This window comes from Lepidochelys kempii, chromosome 9 (genome assembly GCF_965140285.1).
Source record: "Lepidochelys kempii isolate rLepKem1 chromosome 9, rLepKem1.hap1, whole genome shotgun sequence".
Lineage (NCBI taxonomy): Eukaryota > Metazoa > Chordata > Testudines > Cheloniidae > Lepidochelys > Lepidochelys kempii.
In genome coordinates this window covers 58,061,740-58,078,703 of record NC_136388.1, presented here as the reverse complement: position 1 = coordinate 58,078,703, position 16,964 = coordinate 58,061,740, and the positions used below count along the sequence as shown (strand labels likewise).

Genomic DNA, 16,964 nt, shown 5'->3' with positions numbered 1-16,964 from the left:
CCCCCATGTCCCTCCCTGACCCTGGTGCCCTTTTACCTGGGTTGCTGCCCCTCCGGGCAATATCCCACAGGTCTGGGTCTCCCTTCCCCGGAGAACCCCCACCCTCTGTCCCCACCTTGCCTCAGCCTATGGGCTACTGCCAGTCACCATCTAGCCTCCTTTCACTGGGGCCAACTGCAGTGTGTATAAGCCAGTCATCATAGGCAAGGGGGGTTTGGACCTGCTGCCTTCCCCTGCAACCCGGTACCTCCAGGGGCCTTGTACAAGGCCCTGTAGCCTGGGGAGTTGCTGGCCCGGAGCTCTGCAACTCCTCTGGCCTTTCCCCAGCCCTGCTTCACTCCAGTACCCTTTAGCACTCAGGCAGCTAGGCCCATCTCCCTCCTCAGCTAGAGGGAGACTCTGTTCCTGGCCCACTGCCCTCTTATAAGGGCCAGCTGGGCCCTGATTAAGCCAGCTGCTGCCTGATTGGGGCGTGGCCCCTAGCTGAGGCTGCTTCTTCCAATCAGCCCCGCTTTTCCTTTCGTGCCACAGCCCTCTCCCTGGGCTGTTTTAAGCCTTTTAAGGCAGGAATGGGTGACCACCCCTCTACAGCCACTGTGTCACACTGGGAGCTCCTGTTCAGCTGATTGTCCACCAAGACCCCCAGATCTTTTTTAGAGTTACTGCTTCCCAGGATAGAGTCCCCCAGCCTGTAAGTGTGGCCTGCATGCTTTGTTCCTAGGCATAGACATTTTCATTGAGCTGTATTCAAATGCGTGTTTTGTCCCTTCCTCAGCTGAAAGCAAAGGTTAGGGTTGGGGAGGGGCCGAGGTTCCTAGGCTGTCCCAACCTTCGTGACAGCGCCTGTGCTCTGCTGACTGGAATGTGCTGCTTTGCTGAGCCTGGCGTTTGAGGGTTGCTGATGTGCTGGAATCCTGCTGTGTCATATATGCTGAGGAAGGCAAGGAGAGATAAGAGGGGAAGCCATGCTGACTCTGTTCCCCTGGAGGTACTTTGAACTCTGACTGGGGCCACAGTGAGACTTCCTCCAGCTTCCCAAAGGTTCCTGCTGGCTCCTCCTGCTGGAGAAGGCAAACAGGGAACAGCATGTCTGCTTGCTGCCTCAGAATGGTTCCGTTCCCCCTCCTCTGTCCAGTGGCCCAGGGCAATTTCACCGTGTGTCTTTCCTCATCTCCCACCATCTGTCTGCTCCCTGAATCTAGAAGCATCTGCATGGGCAGCGGGTATTGTAGGCCAGGGGAGGCTAAGTCTCCCCTAACCCAGGCTGTGGCCTCACCCATGCTCCACCCCGAGGCCCCTCCCCTGAAGCTAGCGGGGGCTCTTCCGGCCATGGGGGGGGCCCTTGGGGCTCTGGCAAGCGGTGCCTCAGGAGGAAGGGGCGAGGCTGGGGGCTTGCCTCCCCAAAGGGGAGGTTCACCCACTGCCCCTGAGCATCTAGTTGTCCCTCTGTCTCCCCAGTCTGGATTGCAGACCCGGCCCCCTACCTGATATTCTAGCTATTCTCCCTTTCACCATAAGCCAGGCTTTCCTGGGGCTTGTAACAGCAATGTGCACGACCTGGGGCTGAGGCTTGGCTTCAGGATCTGTAGTCTGAACGTATTTAACAAATTTGGCAGGAGCAACCTGTTCAGCTCTTTTTAATTTCTTGGAGATTTTTTGGGCTTTCAAAGATGGCTTTTTTCAATAAGTCTGGTGTCCTCCCCAGCTCTGCCGTTGCCCTGCAATCCTGACCGCAGCGCACTCTGGGAGTCCAGGCCTGGCATCTGCACAGCTCTCCCAATGCACCATAGTCCTGATTTGCAGCACTGCCTGCTATTCCAGTGATGGATTCTGCCCCCAGTTGTGCCAGAGCATTGTATTCCCCTCGGTTCCAGTTTGGGGGTCCCCACATGGCTCTGCTGATGCACCCTAGACCTGATCTGCAGCATCACCCCTCAGTAACTCCCCCAGTGTACTTCAGTCCTGAAATGTGTCCTGTCCCACCCCACCCAGTTATGCCAGCCCTAGACACCTCATCCAGCTCTGCCCATGCAGCACAGCCTACCCCAAATGTTCAGAAATCATAAGTCAGGTTCCCTCCCTGAGTCACAGGACTGGTGTAAAATTCATGAGATTTGTTTTTAAAAACAATACCCTTTGGCTTCATTTTCTTGCATTTAGTTTCTGAGCCTTTAGGAAAAAGAAAAGGAGTACTTGCGGCACCTTAGAGACTAACCAATTTATTTGAGCATAAGCTTTCGTGAGCTACAGCTCACTTCATCGGATGCATACTGTGGAAAGTGTAGAAGATCTTTTTATACACACAAAGCATGAAAAAATACCTCCCCCCACCCCAATCTCCTGCTGGTAATAGCTTCTCTAAAGTGACCACTCTCCTTACAATGTGTATGATAATCAAGGTGGGCCATTTCCAGCACAAATCCAGGGTTTAACAAGAACGTCGGTGGGGGGGTAGGAAAAAACAAGGGGCTAAGTCATTATGCAAGGTAACCTATTTCCCCTTGTTTTTTTCCTACCCCCCGCCCCCACCCCGACGTTCTTGTTAAACCCTGGATTTGTGCTGGAAATGGCCCACCTTGATTATCATACACATTGTAAGGAGAGTGGTCACTTTAGAGAAGCTATTACCAGCAGGAGAGTGGGGTGGGGGGAGGTATTTTTTCATGCTTTGTGTGTATAAGAAGATCTTCTACGCTTTCAACAGTATGCATCCAATGAAGTGAGCTCTAGCTCACGAAAGCTTATGCTCAAATAAATTGGTTAGTCTCTAAGGTGCTGCAAGTACTCCTTTTCTTTTTGTGAATACAGACTAACACAGCTGTTACTCTGAAACCTGAGCCTGTAGGGTTCATTCAGATTCGATTTTCAAGCTCTTCTCTTTGACCGTGGGGGTTAGAAACGTCCATTCTTTTTTAAATTAAACCTCAGATTCTCACCTAAGCACAGGACTCCAGGAGCTGGGACTTTGAATAAGGCACCCAGTATCACCAGGCTCGTGGTAAATGTTGAAACGTGATTGAGAGTTGGCAACACGCCTCAAACCTGACCCACAGCCATTCTCCTCCACTTTCCCTCCCCCACCATTCCAGTTCTGGCACCCAAAACAGCTCCGCCAATGTCCATCAAACCTGACCTGCGGCCCCCATCTCCCACTAGAGCTCTGGGCTCCCCACACAGCTTTGCCAGTGCACTGTAGGCCTGCAGTTTTCCCCCCTCCGCCCCTTTGCTATTGCAGCCCCTAGCTCCTTTTGTCCAGCATCTGCCAGCGCATGCTGAATTGCATTGTGGTTTTGTGGTGGAGATGAATGTGAAGTGTGTGTGGTGTGTGTGTTTGGTGGGGGGAGAGAAGTTGCTACATCCCCACACACATCCTCTTAAAGACAGGAAGCTGCACCCAGCTGATTCTGCATTCTCTATGTACAAGGCTGGTTCCAAAACAGGTCTGGTCCACACTAAACACTCTTGATGGTATGGCAATGCCGGTTCAAGTGTGATTTATGATTCTGACTGGCAGAAGCCCTAATGTGTAGGTAGGTTAAAAAAAATGCTTCTGCTGGTATTGCTTATTTCATTCACCAACCATAAGTAAGGCTCCGTGATTGTCACAGAGGTTGCAGAAGTCATGGAATCCGTGACTTTCAGCGACCTCTGTGACTTCTGCAGTGGCTCCTGTGGCTGATCACAGGGCCACCCAAGCAGCTGCCCTGGGAACAGCTCCTCGGGCGGCGCTGGGGACAACCACACCGGCTGCTGCTGGAATGGCTCTGCAGCCAGCTGCACCAGCCACTGCTCTGTCAGCCCTGGGCAGCGGGCCCCTGTAACTGCCCGAGCAGCACCTGATGTGACTTGTCCTGGGGACCGCCTGAGCAGCAGTCCCAGGGGGTAGTGGGAACAGCCACAGCTCAACGGCTCCCAGCAACAATCTTGGGGCGGCCAGAGCACTGGCTGGCCCCGGGGCTTCCCCCCCCTGCAGCGGTGGCCAGATCGGCAGCAGGCTTCCCGGGGCTCCCACCAAGGCAGCGGTGGGAGCGGCAGCACACCCTCCACAGTGCTCCCCCCTCACAGTGTCCCTCCCCCTCTAAGATTCAGTCAAGGTATTTATGGTATAAGTCATGGACAGGTCACGGCCTGTGACTTTTTATTTCTTGCCTGTGACCTGTCCATGACTTTTACTAAAAATACCGATGACTACATCATACCCTTAAACATAAGGGTTACCAGAAATGGCACTTTGATGCTGGTATAAGCTGCAAACCTCTCCCTGCGTAGACATGTCCTTAGTGTTTACCTGTAAGGTGAAAGGAGGGGAGGGTGCAGGCAAGGTGTCAGATAAGTTGCAGAAGGAATCCAAGGTCAGTTGAAAAACAAAGAACAAAATAAGCAAAAATCAAGGAAACTAGAGAAGAACAATTTCCCACCAGAGTCTGATCCTGTGTTTTCTGAATGTGCTCCGCAGCTGGGACTGAGGGTGGAGTGGAGCAGAGCAGTCGTGGTGGCTGAATCAGCTGGTTGAAGAGACATTTTGAGTACAGAGCAGAAATGTCCTAAAACAAATTGATATAAGAGCAGGGGTCTCAAAGACGCGGCCCATGGGTTGCATGTGGCCCGCAGGGTTATTTTCTGCAGCCTGTCAGCTCCCCATGGCCCCCCGCCCCCCCAGCATTTACCTAGAGTGGCTCTGGCCCGGCGCGCACGGGGGGGCAGGGAAGGCTGCCTGCCTGCCCTCCCCCTGCACCGCTCCGGGAAGTGGCCGGAACCTGGGGGGGAGGGCACAGGGGTCTGTGCAGTGATCAGTGGACTAATATCTAATCTGGAACAGCTGGGGGTGTTCGCTTTACCCTAGCGAGTGCTGGGAGCTGGCTAAAGGGGAGGTTGTGTAGTGCCAGCTGTGGGGGAGAGATGTCTGACAAGCTCACAACCAATGGATGTGTCATTGGGGCCCAACATGGGATAGCAGGGGCTGCAGGTCTGCAGTGAGCTGCCCAAGCAGGGATATGGACTGGAGTAGCAGGGGGAGCTGTGGGTCAGGACTGAGGAGCATTGACGGGGCTGTGTGGGGCCCAAGACTGGAACTGAGAAGGGGCTGCAGTGCTGAAATGAGGTGCCACTGGCCCCTGGCACTTGCAAGATGCACTCTGGGTGAAATCCTGGGTGCCTAGCTTATTTCCCAGCATCCCTCACCATGCTGGCCAGGGGCCTAAGTGGTGTCATTGCATCAACTTCGGTGGAGTTAGGCTCACTTTGTCCCAGGAGGAATCTGGCCCTCTATATACTGTTTACAGATTTCTGCTGATGCTTTGTGTAACATCCTCCGGCCAAGGGGAGATTAAGTCTCCAGAGCTTCACACACATGATCTGCAACCTGGCTTTGGAATGGTTCCTCTTCTCATCTGCTTATTGGCCAGTGGAAAGCATCATTGTACTGGGACCAGGTCGGCCATGGGGAGTGAGAATGCTGTTGAGAATATCTCCACCTTTCCAATATCCTGCTGCAGATCTCTCTCTCTCTCTCTCTCTCTCGCACACACACTCTTGCACACACACAGAGCCGTCTGACAGCCAGCTCATTTGTAACTATTGTTAAATTGGGAAAATCAAGTGTTTCTGGCTGGTGTTGGGGTTTAAACCCTCTCTCCTGCACTGCCTGGACAGGACATGTTTCTGTCCCGCCTCTTCTTTATCCAATGTGCTGTTCACAGCTTTCAGCACCTGCAACTGTGACATCCATGGATCATAGCCAGAATGGTACCAAGAGTCCTGGAGCTGCGAGGGCCTGACAAGCAACCCCAAAAGCCCGAGGTGAGGCAGGTCTGGTCCTTTCATGAAGCAGGACCCAGCCGACAGGCAGGGGAGATGTTAGATTGCTCTGTGGGGTACGTTTGCAAAAGCTGGCCTTGTGGGAACTAGTTCAGTGGTTCCCATGGTTCCTACTGACCAGGTATCAGTTCTTTAACTATTTATGTGCTGCCGAGTACTGCTCGAGAAATATCCTCCATCTAGTCCTGTTAATTTGTGATACTGAGGCGGTTGTATAACCCTCCCGGCTGGATATGCCATCATGGGTGGCACAGCAGGAGTTACAGGCGAGCACTAGGACTTGCAGTGTGTGTGAACAACTCTGGGTACACAGGTTCATGCTTCCTTGGAAATCCTTGGAGTGAGTTTTGGAAGGCCTGCTCTTGATTTGGTAGTTGCTAGATGGGGTTGCTGCGTCTATGGGTGGAGAGAGAGCTATGATTTGTGTCAGTGATCCATCAGTTTTATCCTACAAAGTTTAGTGCTTAAAACCCTGTGGGACGCTGGGGAGAATGGGCACTGTGAGGAGCTTAGCCTGCAGACAGCTGCGTTGCTTGGACCAGAGGTGAGAGTTGGTTCAAACTAATGGAAACCAGAGTCCAAGTTCTGCTCCTAGTTACATTTGTGTGGATCCAGAGTAACTCCATTTATTTTAGTGAAGTTACTCTGGAGTGATTCTTATGTGAGATAAAGTAACATTTAACTCTAGATTTGTAATATTCTGCTGCGCCGTCTTATTAAGCTTTGGAACTCCTTGCAGCAGGCTCCTGGGAACCCTTTGGCCACCGTGACCATTTCATTTTTCCTTTCTCAAGTATTGCCAGACCACCAGTGCTGTTTGCATGCTAGACATTTGGATCAAGCTCGTCTTTCTCTCTGGTTGAAGCCCTTCATGTTTCTTTTTCTTTCTTTTTACTTTCCCATCTCTCTTGGACGCAGGCCCCACCTGCTGTCTGGGCTAGAATGAGCTCCACTGATGTTTACTACTGAGCTGGCCAGCAGGGATCACTGTGGAGCTTCCTCCTGAGAGCTGGGAGTGCCGCTTTCCCAGCACTCCTGGACCTTGCCTCCCCAAGGGCAGTGATGTTCAGCAATCCCAGCTCTCCAGCTTGGTGCTGGCTCTCCGACCAGCTCTGTTCACAGGAGAGGCATCAATAGCGTGGACAGAAAGTGTATCTTGAGGCTGAGGGGTTCAGCAGAACACAGCAAGAGCCACCAACAGTCCCTGAGCACATAGGGGATCATCATGGATACACTAGGATGTTCCAGATGGGCTCATCTCCCACAGAAGGGCGTGTTGCAGGGCCTCCAATGCTGTCCTTAACCCTGGTCTGTGCTTTGCCCTGATAGGCCGTCGTGTATCCATCAAACACTGTGACCGAGGACATCTACACCAACGGCTCAGCCATGCTGGGCAGCCCGGCTCACATGAACAGCCGGGAGGTGCGCAAGATCCGGCTGGTCCAGTTCGAGAAGGTCACCGAGGAACCCATGGTGAGCTGGCAAGAGTTTGGTAACCCTTAAGACCCCAGGGGTCAGGGTGAGTCCCACCAGTGCATTGGCATGCATAGTGGGAGTGACAATCCAGTCCAGCTCCCAGGTCTGTGGGTGGGGTAGGGACGATCTTGAATTTTGCAGACTTCAACCAGACTATTGCCTGTTCCACTGGGACAAAGGTGCTGCTTTGGCCAGTGCCCCACTAGGAGCCTGAGGGGAGCTGCACAGGGCATAGTGGGACCGGGAGGAAGCTGCATCAGCTGTTGATTTATTCTGCCAAGAGGAAATTAACCTTGCTGGAATTGAGCCAGGAGAGGACTCTGAGAAGTGAGACAGACCATCTTGGATACCGGCCAGGCAAGGCCTTTACCTGGAGAAGTGGGTGTCTACCCTACATATGTAATAGTCACAGATTTTCCTGTTTTCCAGGGAATCACACTGAAATTGAATGAGAAGCAGAGCTGCATGGTGGCCAGGATTCTCCATGGAGGCATGATACATAGACAAGGTAACAGCAAATGGCAGGAATATGAAGTCATCTTTGACTGAGACCTAGACACACAAGGCTTCTGTTTAGTCAGAGATTTTAGCCCTTTCCTTCCACCCTGGTGCTGGGTAGGGTCTGTTAGTTTCATCTTTGGAGCTGGGCAATTTCAGTGCAAAGGGATTAAACAGTTCCATGGTGCCGGTGAATTTTCCCTTTGATTTATATCATCGGTGCCCTTCCTGTACCTCTTGTATCCCCTCCATTTGCTCTTTACATGTGGCTGCTGCATTAACGCCCTGGAGGTTTCAGGATGTTCTCTGCTGGGAAAAGTGGGAGGGGAGATGGGGCAGGAGCAGTCACTAAGCTCATGCCTGCAAAGAGAACCAGAAATCATTTGTGTTCATCTCACTGGATTCTTTGCCACTCCATGTGGATCAGATCCTACAAATTTTGAAGGACATTTTTTTCCATTGCTAAAATGCACAAACAAGGCAGAATTTCTGTGCCAATGACCTGCAAACAAAAAGAAAAGGAGTACTTGTGGCACCTTAGAGACTAACCAATTTATTTGAGCATGAGCTTTCGTGAGCTACAGCTCAAGACTAACACGGCTGTTACTCTGAAACAAAAAGAAGTTGCCAAAGTAAATGAACTTGCACCATTTCCTTTTTTTTTTTTTTTCCCTGGCACCTGCAGATGGTGTGGTGGCTACATGCAAAATAGATGTCCTGTACGTACAAAAGGAGTGCCCTTCGATGGCCTTGGGTCCAGTTAGAGGGCTTTATAGGTCCATGTTGAAAACAAGAGCCTGATCCTGATCTAGCACCAGAATAAGTCAAGACCAACTCCAGTGATGTCACTGGAGTGCTGGCTTATCCCTGTGTATCTGAGATCAGAATCCAGCCTTCGTTACCTGTACAGACATCTAAAACGAGTATCGGGGGTAGCTGGGTTAATCTGTATCCCCAAAACAACAGGGAGTCCGGTGGCACCTTAAAAACTAACAGATTTATTTGGGCATAAGCTTTCGTGAGTAAAAAACCCACCACTTCTGCATCTGAAGAAGTGGGTTTTGTACCCACAAAAACTTATGCCCAAATAAATCTGTTAGTCTTTAAGGTGCCACTGGACTCCCTGTTATCTAAAAAGAGAGCACTTAAGGTAGAGAATGTTTATATACTTGGTTCTGCAATGAGGTTACCATTCAGCTTTACATTACATATTGGCTAACATTGTGGATACCACTAAAATAGAATGCTTTTACTGCAAGCTAAACTACAGAATGCAAGATCAAAGGCTAGTATTAATGGCTTTAGTTTTTGATCAATTTTTAAAAAATATAACAGAAAAGAGTGTGCATGGAGGGAGCGAAGCTGTGTTCCCCTCATGTATGTATTTCACATGTATGTGCACTGATACACACCATGTCTCCCTGGTAGAATCATGCTAAATGAGCCAATCTGGATGTAAAATGGCAGGAGATGGTTGCATGCTGCAAAGCAACTATGCCTATGCATTGTGAATGCAAAAGCCATTTGGTCTGAGATTCGCAAACAGGCTTGCGATCCAGAATTTTTGGGGGGTTGTATTTTGCCTGCTTGTGCATTTCATGGGTTCGTTTCTCCTGTCACCGGCAGGCTCCCTTCATGTGGGTGATGAGATCATAGAAATCAATGGGCAAAGTGTGAGCAACCACTCTGTCGACCAGCTGCAGAAGATGCTGGTAGGTATTTTGGGAGGCTGCTCCTGAGAAATGACCCATTTGGCCACATAACACACATGTTGCCTGATTTGATTGTATTCATTCTTAATATGCAAATCACGACAGATCTTGCAACACCTCCTGCACTACGAGGAACAATTGTTGTTCCCCTTTCTACTGGAGCCTCATCAAAGGCCAGGCCACTTCTCAAGTGCAGGCCATCTCCGCTCAGAGCACTGGACGGGGCTGTGCATGCAGAGCCCATGGTGGGGCTCGGGTTGCTCGGTTGTCTTTTTAATTTAAAATTGCCCCCATGCAGTCAAACCAGAATCCCCCCTCTGCCATGGGAGCTAGGGGGATGGTGCTCAGTCAGGCTCTGATTTCCAGCTGCTAGGGCCACAATTGTCCTCTTGCACCATTCAGTAGATGGTCACCTAGCTTCAGAGAAGGACCTCTCTCAGGGTACCCTGAGCACTCACTTTGTCCATGGTTAAAACTCTAGCCTGTCAGACCTGTTAGAGGTGCTAAGGAGTCACTCATCCCCTTCCTGGAAGGAGCAGGAAAGGGCTGTCTGGAGTTTGTGGATTATTCGAACACCACCAGTCTCAGCCTCTGATCCACAGAAGCTCCCATCCCTCTCCCTGCTTTCCTGAACTGGTTCATAAGGCAATGGCAATACGGAGGGTGGGCAGGTCTCAAGGGTTGGGAGAAGAATTAGTTCAAATTGCCCTCCTCTCTAGGCTGGTCTGTCAGTGCCCCATAGCCCCGAACCCTCTCTGTGGCTGGAGAGATGGGGTGAATTTAATTCTCTCTCCTAGTTCATTCTGGTGACCCTTTTAAAGCTACAAGAATATCAAAACCCCGCTCTGTGTGGCCACCTAGATGCAGCTCTAGGCCCGAGTTAGTTAAGTTAGCCACTGTGGCTTCAACAGTGCAAAAGCCTTTAGCCACAGTGATTCTGACTCTGGTGAGCTCCCATCAGCTCTTCGCTCCCCTGTTGCTTATTGCCACCATGGCTCCAGATTCCCAGCTCTCTGTAGGTTTCCCGGCACCAGTGGGGAGTGCCTGTGCACCTGGAGGTTAATGATACACTGGGGGCCTTGAGCTGGTTTCTGGGTTGATCTAGAAGCCACATTCTCCAACTCTTCTCTCTTCCCCTTCCTTCTATCCACTAGAGAGAAGCCAAGGGGACGGTCTCAATAAAAGTCATCCCCAACCAGCAAAGCCGCCTCCCTGCTCTACAGGTAGGTGCAGCTGTGTTCTCTCAGTGGCCCTGCAGACCAGATGTCTCTGAGCCGGTGAAAAGTCACCGGGGTGTCACGGGGTTGGGGTGCGGGTTCAGTGGGCTGAACTGCTCTACTACACTGATGTAAACCCCACACAGGTAAATAGAGCTGTTCTGCATTTACATGGGGGAAAGGAGAGCAGCATTTACCCAGTCTGAGGGTCTGTCTGCCCTGCAAAGTGAAGATGTGATGGTAGCACAGGTGGGCATACCTGTGCCAGCTTAAATCTAGCTAGCGCGGGTAACATTAGCCGTGTAGACGTGGTCACACAGGCTGCAGCCCCACACCCTGAGGACAAGACGGTCAGGGAGCCTGGTTTGTACTCTTTCTGCTAGCCCACTCGGAGCCTGTCACCGTGGCTACGCGATCATTGTTACCCATGGCTGCTACATTAAAGCCAACCCGTGCTACAATCACACCTTGTCTTGCAGTGTAGACAGACTCTGTATAACACTGCGCAGCATGGCCCCTCTCTGTGCCTCAGTTTCCCCATCTCTAAAAAGGGGACAGCAATATTTACTTCCTGTGTTAAGCGGTTTGAAAGGGGGCTCGGTAGGTACCAAGGGCTGGACTCCACTCTCAATTCCATGGACGCGATTCCCATTGGCCTCAGTGGTGGTGGGGCTAGACTGCAAAGACCCTTTGCAGACATGGGCTCCTGAGCCTGCAGCATCCAGTCTGCTCTTTGGCTGGAGGAGAGAGTGACAGACTCTGCCCTGTGTTGTAATGCCTTAGCCTCCTTGGTGAAATGCTGTCACTCTGCAGTCAGGCTGGGTCGCAGCATTTCTGCCACCACGGGGGTGCTGATGTGATAGTCGGAAGGAAACGGGGGTGGCGGGAAAGCAGAGCAGAACACCCCAGCTCTTAGCTATGCAACCACACTGCCATTGCCATATCAACAGAAGTGCATGTTTTTATGAGGCTCCTGTGCTCAGTACAGGGATTCAGAAGCCAGGGCTGGTCCATTCATCTCGCTCATTTGGCTTCTGGAGATGAATGAGGCCAGAGGGAAGAGGGGGCTGGCTAGGACTGATGGGTCCCAACTCATTCCAAGAGGATACAGTTTCCTCCCTTCTTATAGCTACTTGAGCTTTTCTTGTGGCTTAATCTAGGAGCAGCTCACTGCCCCCCAGTATCTCTAGGGCATGAAACCTGTCACAGATGGCACCAATCATACATGTGTGATACCAGCTATACAGGCTAACAGAATCTATCTAGTTACAGATGGCAAAAGTGTATCTCTTCCATGCAAAGAGTCTAAACTAATTCATCCCAGCAGAGTGCTAGTTATTCCACACAAAAACTGCTTTTCGAGGTGGCGATTGTGTCTCCAGTGATTCGATCTCTTTCACATCCCATACGTTTAAATTGCAGGAGTTAACATAACATTTTCCCTCTCTCTGATCTCAAGTTAGTTCAGTAAAACTAGCAACATGAAACACCCTGATCTGACTCTATGCCACCATTTGCACGGAGCCAAATATTCTGCTCAGGCAGATTCTCCTTAAAAAGGATGATTGGGTGAAGTTAATTTAAAAAAATAACATATGTGGCCCTGGAGCCATTCTGCCCCCCTTTTCTGTATTTCATCTTTATTCTTCCTTTATCACATATCTCCCATTGGAGTTGGTTTCTCTAAGCAATGAGGTGAAAGACGAATATCTCCTCCTCCCCATCTCTCCCCTTCATCTCTGTTGCTACCAGGATGAGCTCTGATCTCTGCTTATTTATTAAGCTCTGTCCTCTTTTCCCCTCTCTAGCTAGAGACTTACCCTAGCTGATGCTGTGGAAACCAGCTGTAGTGCCACTGACTTAATAACAGACATGTGCAGGCACCTCTGCTGAGAGGGGACACCAGGGCAGTGTCTTGCACGTGCTAGCCGGTGTCAAGGACCCAAACCCTCCTCACTGAGGCATTGTTCCCCAGAAGACTGAAATTTTCTTCCCTCTGTGTGAGGTTGAAAGCGTGGCTCTTTCACCAACAAGTTGCTCAAATAAAAGATATTCCCTTCCCCCCCCCCCCCTTGTCTCTCTCATTTCTCCCTTATATCATTTTGGCTAGGTTCTGGAGCAGTCTATGCCAATAAACGGCCATGCACACATGCTCTTGCTGCCTTTCCTTGTGACATTTCAGTGCTAGGAAGCCTAATGACTTCAATTTTGCCTGCCCATTGTGATCAATCTCTCTGTCCTTCACGGTTGCTATCACTTCACAGATATGGTTACAAAGTGTGAAGCAAATCCCATCACTTTTTCTGGAGCTAAACCATCCCTTCCCAGCCCCTGCCCAAGCTCCTCCCCCACATCTTGTAAACAGCCAACCCCAAGCAGAGCAATTAGTTTGCACCAATTAGACTGCTGTTTAGAGATTGCGAGGGTGGTTCCATTCTGAACTAAACCACCATGAATGATCTGAATGGGAGGATAAGAGCAAACGGGTCCCACCTGTTGTAACCTCATAACCAGAGCTAGAGGCAAGCTCTGAAATTCAGACTTGGCCTAGATTTCAAACTCCACCACTGGGATTTGGGTTACACCTCTGGGGGAGACAGGACCAACATGCAGTTCAAATCTGGATTTCACTTCCTAGATTCCAAGGACAGAAGAGACTATGTGATCGTCTACTCTGACCTCCTGCATAATGCAGGCCAGAGAACTGCCCCAAAACAATTCCTGTTTGAACAAGGGCCCTGATAATGTTTGAGGTGTTTAGATCCAGTGCTCTGATTTAGGCCCACTTTGCAATTCGGTTATTTCAAAAGCAGAATTAAATATCTCTCCACACACACCCCACCCCCTCATCTTTGGACAACTGGGAGTTCTGAGAGCTGGGAGGTTCAGCCCCATGTGACATTCCCCATGGTACAATCTGGACTGCTGAAATGCTGTGTCCCCGTAACTTTTTAGCCTGAGTTGCCTTTTACACAGCCACTCCTCACCTGCTCATGCATAGCCACTGGCATGTAAAATCACTCCCAGATGTATATCTGACTGCTCTCCCACCATCCATGAATAAATACAGGGTGATACTGCATATCTCCCCAGAACTGTGCATTTTATGCTGCTTGGTAGACCCCCGGATAGTATAAGCTCATAGATAGTCTGACATTCTAACAAAGGGTAATATTTATGCACCAGCCTTTGTTATCCCAAGTAGAGGTTTCCCAAACACTTCAAACACACTGGCTTAGATAAAAAAATTAAATATGTTTATTTAACTAGAGAAATATTTTAAGTGATTGTAAGTGATAAGGGATAAAAGTTAGAATTGGTTACAAAAGAAATAAAAAGTTAAAATTAAGCTAATTTCCCTAAACTTTACCAAGGTAAATAAGATTAGAGGCAAATATCATTCTCATTGTGCCAGATGCTGCAAGTAATTCTCAGTTCACAGACTTGATTTCCTTTCAGCCTGGGACTGCTTCCCTTAATTCAGTGTTCTTCAGGTATCCATTGTTGTTATGAGCAGAGAGATGTAAGGTGACAAGGAAAGGTAATTTGTGTGTTGTTTGGTCTCCTATCCTCCAAAGTACTTGCAACCCCTCTCAGCTTGGTATCATCTGCAAACTTTTTCCCCTTCTTTGAGGATTGCCCCCAGCTGGGAGTCAGGCGACAATCTGTTTACGCGGGACCTCCAATTGTTTTCCAGTGCTAATATGTAAAGTTCTTGCTTATACCTTCCTTCCTGCCAAAGGATGGCTGCTTATCTAGGTGACCGTCCCTGATGGTTCATTTGATTATGATGATACTTCAGTGTGTCTTTCTCTCTCAGAAACTAGTTTGTAGGCATTACCCAGAACTACAACATATTTCAGTAATAATCCACAGAGCAAAATCTCATAATTTGACATGCAGTGATGTTACATATATTTCAAAGAGATGATAATATTCAGCAGATTGAGTTTTCAAACAAGGTATACTTTGTACAAAATATTTTATAGCCATATAAAAGTAGTGAACATGGGGTACAGGGTGTCACAACCTGCTGAGCTCTTATATTAACAAGAGATTGGCCAATGTCACTGGTATTTCACAGGCTCTTCTCAGGTTGGTCCATCCAAATTTTGACAAATGGAAGGGGCTGTACTAGCGAATCTGGAGTCTGGGAGCCTCACTTGCAGGGGCAGTTGGACCCTTTATGGTCTTTAATGCTGAGATGTGGCTCACAGAGTCTTCAAGTCCCAGCATGCAATACTCCATCTTGATCCCCAGCACTCTGGCCTTCTGGCAACAAAGGGATACTGTTTACTACATGCTGGGACCTGTTATCTCACAGGCCACAGCTCCATAGTAAAAGTGAGGACAGTCATGGACAGGACTTTGCCAACCCCTATTTTAATATGTTGCAAAGAAAGTCTGGTTTATCCTGCTCGGGAAGAAAGATCTCCAAGGCCCTGCTTGTCAAGAGCTCTGATCTGGCAGGGTCTAAAGATGGGACAAAAAAGAATATTTTACTCCAGACATCATGTGGGAGTAGCTTCTTTTCCAAGCATGAATTGCACTGTTCTCTGCTTCCACATCAGAGAATCGTAGAAGTGTAGGACTGGAAGGGACCTCATAGGTCTAGTCCAGTCTCCTGCACTCAAGGCAGGACTTCGTAATAACTAGGTCATCCCTGACAGGTGTATCTGTTCTTAGAAAGCTCCAGTGATGGAGATTCCACAACCTCCCTAGGCAATTTGTTCCAGTGCTTAACTATCCTGACAGTTAGGAAGTTTTCCTAATGTCCAACCTAAACCTTCCTTGCTACAATTTAAGCCCTTTGCTGCTTCTCCTGTCCTTGCTGGATAAGGAGAACAATTTATCACCCTCCTCCTTATAACAACCTTTTATGTACTTGAAACTGTTATCATGTCTCCCCTCAGTCTTGTCTTCTCCAGAATAAACAAATCCTTTTTTTCCCCCCCCCAGTCTTCCCTCAGAGGTCGTGTTTTCTAAACCTTTAATCATTTTTGTTGCTCTTCTCTGGACTATATCCAATTTGTCCACATCTTTCCTGAAATGTGGTGCCCAGAGATGGACACATTACTCCAGCTGAGGCCTAATCAGCACGGAGTAGAGCAGAAGAATTACTTCTCGCGACTTGCTTACAACTCTCCTGCTGATACATCATAGAATGATGTTCACATTTTTTGCAACAGTGTAACACTTTGACTCATATTTAGCTTGTGATCCACTATGACCCCTAGGTCCCTTTCCTCAGTACTCCTTTATAGGCAGTCATTTCCCATTTTGTATGTGTGCAGCTGATTGTGCCTTCCTAAATGGAGTACTTTGCATTTGTCCTTATTGAATTTCATTCCGTTTCCTTCAAAATGCTTCTCCAATTTGTCCAAATAATTTTGAATTTTAATCCTATCCTCCAAAGTACTTGCAACCCTTCCCAGCTTGGTATCATCCGCAAACTTTCTAAGTGTCATGGCTTTGCACTTCCAGGGCAAATAACTTGCAGCAATAACAGTTGAGTGAACTCCACGCTTGTGTGGAATGGAGGTAAATTTCATCTCAAACAAGCGTCCTCCCTTGGACAGTAGAGATCTCCTACTCATGGCTTTGCTGCTCAGAGATGATCATCTCTACATGCAAGCTGTGATTTATGGGGTATGCTATCACACACTTCAGGTTTTCCATGGGTTGTAGATTTAGCTACTACCACCCTTCAGCACGGTGATCAAATGTTTGGTGCCTGCAAAGCTGCCCCTCAACTGCAAAATCCCAGCTGTGCCCAGCTTCCTCTCTCAGCCAGAAAGCCCCCATGGGTGGAGCTTACCAATGATATTGCTAAAGATGTACTTCCTCATCTGCAGTTGCTCTGGGCTCTGCAATGCTCACAGAACAGACATGCCACAGGAGAGATGCAGGGAGCTGGTATGGACAACGGTATAGGACTGTACTCGCAGATTGAGCCCTTTCTATCTGTAAAGGTCCCCAGTGCTGAGCCCTCTGGGTTGCCCTGCCTGCTAAAGCCGATGTGATGGGTTTGCAAAGCTTAGGTGTGAGTTTCCTAGAGGTGGCCAGGGAGCAGCTGGAGAAGTTTACTCAGCAAAGGTAAAATCCCAGGCAAACCGCTGCTCCTGGCGAGGTGTGGACACAAAAACCCAGCCTCTGAGACCTGCTGCCTTGGGCAGAAGATGGGAGAAGATATCTGGTCATGAGGGATCAGGTCATCCCCTTCTCTGGAAACTTTTCCACTCCA

The 16,964-nt window shown here is 49.3% G+C and overlaps 1 protein-coding gene across 4 annotated transcripts in view; it reads left to right on the top strand.

Moving 5' to 3' along the window:
- The window catches only part of MPP1 (MAGUK p55 scaffold protein 1), a 55,598-nt gene that overhangs the window by 15,346 nt on the left and 23,288 nt on the right, over positions 1–16,964 (top strand). For 2 of the 4 annotated variants that reach the window (XM_073360570.2, XM_073360568.2), the window contains exons 2-5: positions 7,147–7,290; positions 7,723–7,801; positions 9,418–9,503; positions 10,658–10,726. In XM_073360570.2, the coding sequence (XP_073216671.1) occupies positions 7,147–7,290; positions 7,723–7,801; positions 9,418–9,503; positions 10,658–10,726 (378 nt within the window). Of the gene's footprint in view, positions 1–785; positions 989–7,146; positions 7,291–7,722; positions 7,802–9,417; positions 9,504–10,657; positions 10,727–16,964 lie in introns of those variants that run through there. The other 2 variants (XM_073360571.2, XM_073360572.2) reach the window with 2 other exon arrangements.